This window comes from Microtus pennsylvanicus, chromosome 18 (genome assembly GCF_037038515.1).
Source record: "Microtus pennsylvanicus isolate mMicPen1 chromosome 18, mMicPen1.hap1, whole genome shotgun sequence".
Lineage (NCBI taxonomy): Eukaryota > Metazoa > Chordata > Mammalia > Rodentia > Cricetidae > Microtus > Microtus pennsylvanicus.
The window spans coordinates 29415035-29425615 of record NC_134596.1 but is presented as its reverse complement, the minus strand read 5'-3'; the positions used below and the strand labels follow the sequence as shown (position 1 = coordinate 29425615).

At 47.3% G+C, this 10581-nt stretch overlaps 1 protein-coding gene across 1 annotated transcript in view; it reads right to left on the bottom strand.

Annotated features, from left to right (window-relative positions):
* Positions 1-446: 446 nt before the first annotated feature.
* The window catches only part of Pde8a (phosphodiesterase 8A), a 98011-nt gene continuing 87876 nt past the window's right edge, over positions 447-10581 (bottom strand). The window contains exons 17-22 of the mRNA XM_075953053.1: positions 9729-9927; positions 8161-8378; positions 6808-6937; positions 4761-4928; positions 1970-2099; positions 447-1573 (exon numbers count right to left, since the gene is read on the bottom strand). Coding sequence (XP_075809168.1) covers positions 1467-1573; positions 1970-2099; positions 4761-4928; positions 6808-6937; positions 8161-8378; positions 9729-9927 — 952 coding nt within the window. The 3' untranslated portion in view covers positions 447-1466. The remainder of the gene's footprint in view (positions 1574-1969; positions 2100-4760; positions 4929-6807; positions 6938-8160; positions 8379-9728; positions 9928-10581) is intronic.

Genomic DNA, 10581 nt, shown 5'->3' with positions numbered 1-10581 from the left:
TCTCATGTGGGTCTTTTCAGATCTGTTGCTTTAAACAACATTGTATTCACTTTGTAATTAGATCTTCAGAAGTGCTGGGCCCTCATTCTCCTCTCTTATTAGCAGCTTTTGTGGTGAAAATCCCCTGTTCTGCTGTCTCTCAGCCCATGGTGGCAGAGGCCGCTTGTGGTGTTCATTTCCTCTCCTTCCTTGGCACTAGGAAGGAAGATAACGATGCTTCTTCCTAGTTGTCTTAGGTCCATTATCTTCGTGTAGGATAAAGGGCCAGTTCTCCTCCATGGAGGACTCCCCGGTCACACTGAAGAACTGTCCACAGGACCCTAGAGAGTTGTTCAGTTGCTCGTTTGTCCTATGAAGGAAACGTCTATTCCTAATTTAGAAAGATTATTATTAGACAATAGAAATATTATCAATTAGACAGTACCAGAGAAATGGCAGCAAACGACTTCTTAAAAACAAATAGTTTAATTTCATCCAGAAAAAATACAGGTTTAAGATGAAACTAACACTCTGACATCTCATTAAGTGTTTATAGTATTATGCTCATTAAAACCATGAAGAGATATCACCTTTATACATTTCTAGAATCAAATACCCCATGTTAGTTATAAAATATCAACCACTAAGTGTCCCGGTTTGCTTTGTTTTTCTGGGACATATTTTATAGAAATGGTATAAAATAAGGCAGGCTCTTGGAAATGCAATTATAAAATTTTAGGACAAAATGGTCACATCCAACTTTCTCTCTGACAAGGCACACCTGCCAACTCCTGAGATCACAGCTGCAGCTCAGAACCAGGTCTGCGGGTGTGGCCGCTCTGTTGCATGCTAGAGTGAGACCCACCAGCAAAAATCCCTCCCCTCTAACATCAACAACAGGGGTTTAACATTTCTATAGTGTGATAAAATGTATCATTTATATTCTAATCTGCATTATGAAAATAAGTCTGTGCACCAACTCATAAACAATGAGAATGAATCGTGAATTTGGTTGTGGCATCCGAAGGTGGCTTTGGCTTTGAAGTATTTTTAAATTCGTAGAAAATGTCAAACTTCTAATAAAATAAATAAAACATTTAATAATTGGGATAATCAACCTTAAGTTTCTTTGTCTCATTTGCTAGTCGATTTAAGGGAGAAGTCACTTCCAGTAGTGTTCCAAAACGAGCAGCTGCCCTCCTGAGATCCGAGACACGTCCCACTGCTGTCCTGTCCGCTGAAGGTCACTGCCCTGCCATGGGTCACCTCTGCAGGGCCCTCGGGCCTGTGGTAACATAGAGCTGATACAAGCCAGCGTTCTCGGGTGCCTTACTAAGGAGCCTTGCAGCGACATGACATCAGGTGGTGGCTACAGAGGGCTGATGTCCCCGTGTCCTTTCGCAGGCCCTGCAGATGAGGCAATGCTTCTGCCTAACACGCTGCAGAAGGCAGGAGGGACAGAGCCCAGACCAGATGTACAGCCCACTCTATTCTGGAGGGGGACGGAGGCTGCGCAGCTTCTTCTCATCCAGTTCTTTCCAGTACTTGAAGTTGTCATCCAGGTGCTGCATGAGGTCAGGTAGGTCAACAAAAGCTGGGGAGAGAATGGGACGCAGTGTCTTCACGCGGCTTTATTTATGGGTTCGGGCTTATTTTCTTTCTGGGAGCAGAACTTGGGCCTTCTACCACAGAGCTATGCCCTGTCCCAGCATTTTAAGAAGGGCAAGGAAGTCAGCAGTAATGTGATAGCAAACTCCGGGGAGAGTAGACCCGCCCCTGACCTGCAGGCATCAGCTCTGCACCCCTCCCCCAGAGAAGCCCTCGGGGCTCAGAGAGCTGGGGACACCCTCGGGAACCTCTCTGGGTACCTCTTACCTGACAGGCTCTTCGCCCTCCAGGGTGGCTTCTTTCTCTCAGTTCCACCTGGGAAGTCTACGCTACTTAACCAACTAACTAGCAAGTCCCTCCTTGAGGGTGCTGGATTCCTTACCATCCCAGGCGTCAAACATGTCTGTGATGAAGTAGTCAATGAAAGAGATCTGAGACTTGGGAATGCTGCAGGTGTTTCTGTCAAAAACCGGCATCACCACAGGCAAGTCCAGCTGTTTCTCTTCATCAGTCTGCAAAATGGAACACCCCGTGAGCTCAGAATCCCACCCTGCCACAGGCTGCCTCTGTAGCACTAGCTACCTGTTTTGTTATGTGTAATTTTACTATGTTAAAATTAAAACCTTTTTAGCTGGGTGGTGGTGGCGCATGCCTTTAATCCCAGCACTTGGGAGGCAGAGGCAGGCGGATCTCTGTGAGTTCGAGACCAGCCTGGTCTACAGAGCTAGTTCCAGGACAGGCTCCAAAGCCACAGAGAAACCCTGTCTCGAAAAACAAATAAATAAAACCTTTTTATTTAAACAGAAAAGAGGAGATAATGTGGGATTCCCCTCTGTATGCTGTGAATACCATTAGTTAATAAAGAAATTGTCTTGGCCTATGATAGGGAAAACTAAGCTGAATACTGGGAGAAGGAAGGTAGAATTTAGAGATGCCATGTAGGCATCAGAGAGGAAAGACGTGAGATGCCAGCTGAAATCGTGTGGATAGGCAGCGGCACTCACGTTAAAATCTAAAATAATGGAAATGGTTAATTCTAGACATAAGAGCTAGCTAGCAATACACTTAAGCTATTGGCCAAGTAGTATTGTAAATAATATAGTTTCTGTGTGATTATTTCAGGAGTCTGGGCAGCCAGGAAATGAACAAGCAGCCTCCAACAACATGGTGCCTATAAGCCCAGTACTCAAGAGGACAGGAGGGTCGGCCTCAGATACCAGGGAGGTCAGCACGGGCTGGGGTGACACTCAGAAAGCAGCAAGACTGAGTTTAGTGCCCACCTACAGTGTTAATAGAGACAGGCAAATCGTGGGCTGCTGTGGTTGGTACAGCAGAGCTGGCTCTTCTGGTTACCACTCCCACAGCTATGCTGACATCTGCTCTGCTCCTCCAGGCCTGTGGTGGATCACTAGAGTGAGCGGCCTGCTGGGTGATGACACAGCCCCTTTATGCTGATGGACTCAGTTTCTCTACATTCATAGTCTTGAGAAACTGTGATGTCGCATGGTGTTGACAATGGGTAAGAACAGCCTCAAGATGAGCGGGAGGTGTTCCTGGCTCTTTCCCTTCTCACATAATCTCTACGGCTGCCATTGTTTCTGCCACACGTGTTCGGATCCTATCTTCAATATCTTAAGCTGCTGACTATAGGTGACTTGTGATTCTGCCAATATTAAGTGCACATGCGCTATGGCTATGGGCCCTTTTCTCATTAGGAAATGCAGTGCCCTGTCTTGCTGTCTTATGTGTATAATCTGCACATTATACCTGCCTGGGCCTGCACCATCTTTCCAGTCTTTATATTGACAGTCTCTTTTCTGGTCTGCCCGTAGTTGAACTTTTGTTTTTGTTTTGCTTGGTTTTGGAGGTGCAGTGTCCCTAAGGTGCACTGTCCTGAGCTCTTGGTCCTCTCTCGCCTTAGTCTTCCACGTGCTGAGATTACAGGTATGTATCACCATGCCCCACCTCATCTGTTCTGACGAATGGTCTTTTATTTAATGGAATTGAATGTAATAATGCGGTTATTTACTTCCTATTGAGCTATGTCAACTGCGGATGAGGCCCTGCATTTGGTCTCGGTGTTGAGCTCAGCAGACATCTTAGACCGTGTAAGGCCATTCAGTCCTATATCCTTTTTCTATCTTATTATTTACAGTACAGACCCAACAATCAACACGAGAACCTTTGCTTAAAATAACCATTTCCTCTATAGACATCCGGGAATGGCCATGTCTTCTATAGACGCCCAGGTATGGCCGTGGCTCTACAGATGCCTGGGTTTGCATCTGGATCACTTCCTTTCCACTCCCGAGAACTCCATGCAGCATTTCTTACAGTGTAGGTTTACCAGTGATGAATTCTCCTAGTTTCCCCTTATCTGAGAACGAGTTTATCTTGCCCTGACCCTTGAAGACTATTTCACTAGATACAGAGTTTTGGGTTGACAGTTTTCTTCTAATAGCAGCTTAAACATGTTGTTTCAGTGTCTTCTGGCCTCAGATGTAACCCTGGCTAGCCTAGAACTCTCTAATGCAGACCAGGCTGGCCTCAAACTCACGGAGATCTGCCTGCCTCTGCCTCCTAAGATTACAGGCATGCACCATTCAGGCCCTTGTTGGACCCCTCTGATCTATGTGCATATGTCTGCTCACAAATCTGCAAGCATTTTAGCACTATTTTCCTTCTCTCCCAGGGAGATGTGAGGGACACTGCTTTTAGGAGAAATCTAAAGATGTCCAAATAATGAAGACAAAGTATCACATTTTCAGACAAAGAAAACAATTTGTTATCAACAAATGTACAAAGTAAGTTCTTCAAAGATAGAACTTTTCAAAGATTGACTTAAGCCTGGCTATGGTGGTGCACCCCTTTAATCCCAGCACTCGGGAGGCAGAGGCAGGCGGATCTCTGTGAGTTCGAGACCAGCCTGGTCTACAGAGCTAGTTCCAGGACAGGCTCCAAAGCTACAGAGAAACCCTGTCTCGAAAAACAAAAACAAACAAAAAAAAAAAAAACAAAGATTGACTTAAACTTAGAAAAGAGAAGTTCTAAGATGGAACTTCTTTAGAGTTCTCTCTTCTAAGTTTAAGTCTACAGTCTCACGGTGTTCTTCCATTCTCAGCTTGAGTGTGTGCACATGTTTGTGTGGAAGGAATCAAGGTGTAGCCTCTCACCTGAGAAAAATACTCCTCTGAGATGCGTGCGGCCCACTCGATGCAGTACTCCAGGGGCCGGCAGGGGTTGGACACGTCGGCACACTTGATCATCATCCGTTTGATGAGGGCCCGGTTCTCTGGAGTCCTGAGCATAGTGTTTATGGAGTCCTCGTTTTTGTCAGTTTCCTGAACCATAGTGAAATCAAAGCAATCAAAACAGGCCCTTCATGCCCAGCCACCTTACCTAGGGTCTGTGATCTACAAAGTTCTACAGAGGAAGCACGGCCCAGTGGGAGTTCAGCAGGATCAATGTGGTGATTGCCTGATGATCAGAGAGTGGAGCTAGTCACTCGTTAGTAGTAGAGGCCAGGCGATGGTGGCACACGGCTTTAATCCCAGCACTCGGGAGACAGAGGCAGAGGGATCTCTATGACTTCAAAGCCACCCTGGGCTACACAAGATTGATCTAGTCTAAAAAGAGAATGAGAGCCAGGCAGTGGTGGCTCACACCTTTAATCTCTTTGGTGGGAGTCACATGCCTTTAACCCCACCACTAGGGAGGAGAAAACAGGAAGGGATGTGGCTGGGGGGGGAGAGGAATGTGAGGCAGGAGGAGACAGGAGCTCAAGACAGAGCTACAGTCTGAGAACTTGTAGAGACAGGATACCCCACATTCGGTTTGAGGATTCCGTAGAGGTAAGAGTTCTCTAGTGGCTGGCTACTCTGCGCCTCTGGTCTTTCAGCTTTCACTAATGTCTGACTCTGGGTTTTTATTATAAAAACCAATCAGAATCTGTGCTATACCCAGGCAGCTTGGTGACTGGCAAATCTGCCCTTCTTCTCTTTTTTTTTTTTCCTCAGTCTTTCTGGTGTCCCCTCCCCCCACCCCATTGGTAAGAACTCAAAGGTTGGATTTTATCTTTTTAGGATATTTACTTCTCAGGACGAAAGAGCTCTGAGGCCAACCACCCCAGCTCCACGACAGGGGTTTTGAGAACCAGCCTTCAGTGAACCCAGATCACGTTAAGTGACGGTCCCTCATACTGCTTTAGTATCTGTGACATTCAAAGGACACAAAGACCGTTTCTTTTGATCTGGATTCACAACGAGTGTAGGAACTGTGGGAAGTGTCATTACATTATAATTGCTAACTGGGGAGGGGTCGGGATGAGGGGACTCATCCAGAGCGTCCCTACGTCCACACTGTCCTCTGACTTGAGGTCTACCGTCCCCTTTGTCTGGACACGGAGATTGTATTGACAGGAGCTGACACCTGCTCCACACTGGGCAGCTCTGGCCAGATGTCAGCGTCACCCTTGCTAGGCAGCAGTGGCCTCCATATCCCGAATCCAGAAATGAGGGTGACAATACCGTCACTTTGGTGATCCCAGCAGAGGACCCTTATAGCCCTTCTCCTGCAAGGACAGCTGCTGCCACCGTAAAATACACACACGGAGAGCGGCCACTAAAAGCCCTCTAGGAGCTGGGGATAAAGCACCTTCAATCCCAGCGTTCGGGAGTCAGAGACGAGCAGATTTCTATGAGATTGAGCCCAGCCTGGTCTACTTATTAAATTCCAGGCTAGCAAGGGTTACATAATTAGAACCTGTTTTTTTGTTTGCTTTGTTTTGTGTTTTTAAAACAAACAAACAAAAGAGTCCTCTAGGGTTCCAACTGGCCTAGAATGTTCAGAAAGGAGGAAACATTTTGAGACTGCACTTGTTTTCACGTCTATTTTCATGATCTACCATGTTCTCCTACCAGATATCTGCATGTTAAATGATTTTTTTTTAACCAATGAAAAACAAAATTCAAACAGGTGCCTTGGCTCACTCCTCTAATCCCAGCACCTGAGGCTGAGGTAGAAGGGTCACTGAGTTCTAGGCCAGTCTGGGCTACAGAGTCTCTAGGCAGGCAGGCAGGCAAATAAATAAAACAAATTTAAAAAGTAAGAAAAATGGAAAGCCAAATTCATCGTGCCCAGCAAAGGCCCTGCTGGGTCTGAGTTCTCCATGTGCTGGTGAGTGTGAAGCCCACGTGCAGCCTCAGGATGAATTTCTTTCACCTCATCTCCTTGTGCTGACAAGGGCTTGGTAATGCTGTTGATAAATTTGTTGACATGTTCGAAGTGCTTTGTCATTTCCGTGGCCAGGACCATGTCGATAATACCCTGGCGTAGTGTCCGGTAGTCGTTCCTGTTTCAGACAGAGAGGATGCTATAGGTTACTACTGATTCAGGCTGGCGGGCTACAATCTGTTCCCCAGCTATCAGTCCAGTACCCTTCAAGTTAGACTTGCCTGCATCACCAAAAAGGGGTTAGAGATCAGCTAACGGACAGAATGCTATAGCTTCCTATCACAGGGGTTAACTGGGGCACGGTGCACACAGTTCTCAGGACAAGATAGGTTCTAGCTGGGACGAGCAAAGCCCTTTCCCCGTCTTTCTCCCTCCTCTCTGAAGACAGTCTCATTGTGTAGTCCAGGATGGCCTCAAACCACGACCTTTTAAGGCTAGGGTTACAGACGTGTGCCACTACACCAGGCAAGAGCCACCATCTCCATATTCACTGACAGTGTGCCCTGCATGGAGGAACCGGAGACGCAGAGAACTCGGATGGCCCTTCCATTAGCCCTAGTTTACAAGTCATCAACACTGTTCCTCCACGGCCTCTGGGCAGTTCCTGTCCCAGGTTCCTGAGATTTCCCTCAGAGGATTTGACAGCTATCTGGACGTGCAGGATCAAACAAACCCTGTTCTCCCCAAGGTGCTTTGGTCGTAGGTTTTACCACAGCACTGGAAACCCTAGATCTTACGGAGTCTCTGAAGACTATGTGCTCACTAACAGATGTGAGTAAAACTTAGAATCTCAGAGGTGGGCCTAATATTAGACATGGTACAACAGAGTTTTGTGAAGTCAGGACACTCTTTTTAAAAATTCTATATAAAATTTTCCTTAAAAATCCAAATTAAAGTATTTCCCATGACACTTTTTTTCCTATTTGAGCTCTACTATGTATCAGGCACTGAGCTAGATGCAGAGTTACTCATGAAAAAGATCCGTGACACTGAGACTTTGAGGCATCTGGTAATGTGACAGGGCTATACAATGGACTTGGGACTGAGAAATTTTGAGTTCCGGTTAGCATGAGGGTCAGAGAATGCTTCCTCAGGGGAGTGACGTGTGCACAATGACAAAAAGTGTGCTGTGTGCAGGAGGCAAAGAGGGGTGTGCCAGGTTCAGCCCAGCATGGGCTGCGTGGAGGAGCAGCGGTGGGGGCTGACTGAGGAGAGCCTGGTCCCGGGTTTGAGGGTGGAGAGGGTGCTGCGCCTGTTTTAGGATGGTGCTGAGGACAGCGGGGGTGCCCCAGGTCACACTGCAGGCACAGCATTGGCGTCTCGGCAGCAGCCCGCTCTCACCTGTCCATGTTTTTAAAGATATTGCACTTGTCGTTTTCAAGGGTCAGCTGGAAGGCCAGAGCTGCGTGGTGGCTCTCCAGCACAGCGGTGTCATTGTACAGCACGGCCAGCTCATTGCCTGCGTTGCAGAGGAATGAGTTGGTTCGCCCAGGGTGATCCACGTCGTGAATGGTGGCAGCGATGAGGGCGGCAACCTCGTCAATTGGATCTAAAGTTTCCTGCAAACAAGAACTCTTGAAAACCAGTGTGCGTGACACCGGAACAAGCCTTCAATGAGGCTCCTCTGATTCCCAAGGGAACCACATTGTCTGAGCAGATCTTGTTCCCTCCTCTGCTCTGAAGCAGCCTGTCTCTGCTCACGGCTACTGGATCCCGGCTCGCCCAGATCATGCCAAGCACAGGTGAGACACGGCCAGCCTTCTCCAGACCCACTGCAAACCAGTCCAGAGCCATAGTATGCAAGTCAAGATAAATAATAACTTCAAAAATAAACATGGCTTATCTTAGTTGGGAGCTGCCCTACCTTTCCAATCTTTTTCTGAACTATATTTTTAGCTAACATAAGGTCTTATGGATTTGGTAAAATGATCTGGAATTTCTTCACCTCTTCAGGGCTCTAAAAAGGTTTATATATAGTTTAAAAAATTGTCAAGAGCTATTTAACAGGGCTGGAGAGATGGCTCAGTGGTTAGGAGCACTGACTCCTCTTCCAGAGGAGTCAATTCCCAGCACACACATAGCAGCTCACAACTGTCTGTAACTCCAAGGTCTGACACTCTCATGCAGAAAGACATACATGCAGGCAAAACACCAAGCACATAAAATAAATTATTAAAAAAAGAAAATTTCAAAACATCTGTCCTTGTGGTTTTACTTCTCTATGGATCTGAGTTTTCTCAGCAATTTTGCATGTGTAGTGATTGACAGACACTAACTGTTAAGTTCTAGTTCTGTTGTGATTCAGCATCTACCGCTATAAACTGAGCTTCAAAACATTATGCCCAGTATGAGAGATTCAGGGGTGGGACTGGGGAGATGGCTGCTCTTCCAGAGGACCCGAGTTCCATGCTCAGCACCCACATGGTGGCTCACAACCATCTACAGTGGGATCTGATGCCCTCTCCTGGCATAAAGTTATACATTTAGATAGAGCACTCAAAGTAATTTTTAAAAAGATATTCAGGAGCAGGTAAGACAGCTCAGCACGGTGGTCACAGTCAGGTGTGCTGACTTGGAAAGAACGCAATGGCAGCACTGTGGGGATGCTCCAGAGGGGCCACGAGAGAAGTGTGATGGACCTCACTGGGTAGGAAAATGAGAAGGAGCTCTGTCTGAGGTCAGATGGTCAGACAGGGAGGGGCTGAGGTGGTGATTCTGGCTGGCCTGCCCTGTCTGTTGACTTTGTCCCCAGAGGCTGCATGTTGCTTCTTACACTCTCATGGACCGGCTGAGCCTGCAGATGAATCTCCCGGTTGGCTTCCTTCGCATGCCAAGCTGCACACACGGAAGCAGAAGCGCTAGACTCTCCCTACAGTTGCTGCTAAGGCGGAGCGCAAACACTGGCTCACCTTTATCTTGTCTCTGGACAGGAAATACGCAGTGGCGTGGAGCACGTCAGCCGCATGTGTGGAGTTGTGGTAGGGGTTAGACGCATGGTAGTTGGCTTCAATGATCTGAAACCACGACCTCAGCATCACCTCGGAGCATCGTAAGAACTCGCAGATTCCAAAACGAGCAAACGTTTTGAGACCTAGATAAATCAAAGGCCTACAACGAAAAATATCCGCGATATAAAACAAACCGAAGAACCAGGGTCCTGAGCTTGAAGAGATTCGGGACCAACAAGCAAATCCAAGCCAACTGCAGAATACTCAGAATACCCTGCTTGCATCAGTGGAGTCTCCAGAACCATCCCTTTCCCAGACTCCTGTCCCCACATGTTACTACTGATGCCCCATCTAGAGGAAAATAACCACCGTGACCCGTGACTACAGACTGGACACAGCCACATGTCAGATGCCTGACCACCCCAACAATCCGAAGTAGGTGTTAGAGTCTAAAGGAGTCTTCTCTGAGAAGCTACGAGCAGGTAAGGCCCTTCCTTAGATGGCACATTGATTTACTGGCTTGGCTTGGAAGGTTAAGAAATCTGTCCCGTGGAAGCCATCTCAGAGGTCATTACAGGACTCAACTTGCTCAGCCATAACACAATTTTCACAGATGTAATGGTTCTGGTATGTGAACTAAGGGCTCTGAGGCTCCCTTGTCATGGGGTCACACCTGTCCACTCTGCTTGGTTGTGCCAAGTGGGGCCTCAGTACCGACAGCTTGCCCAGTGGGATGAGACCTGGGAGCCATCTCTCCCCAAACCAGACCACACTCCTAACTGACACTGGCTGTGGACGTCCAGTCCTATGTGCC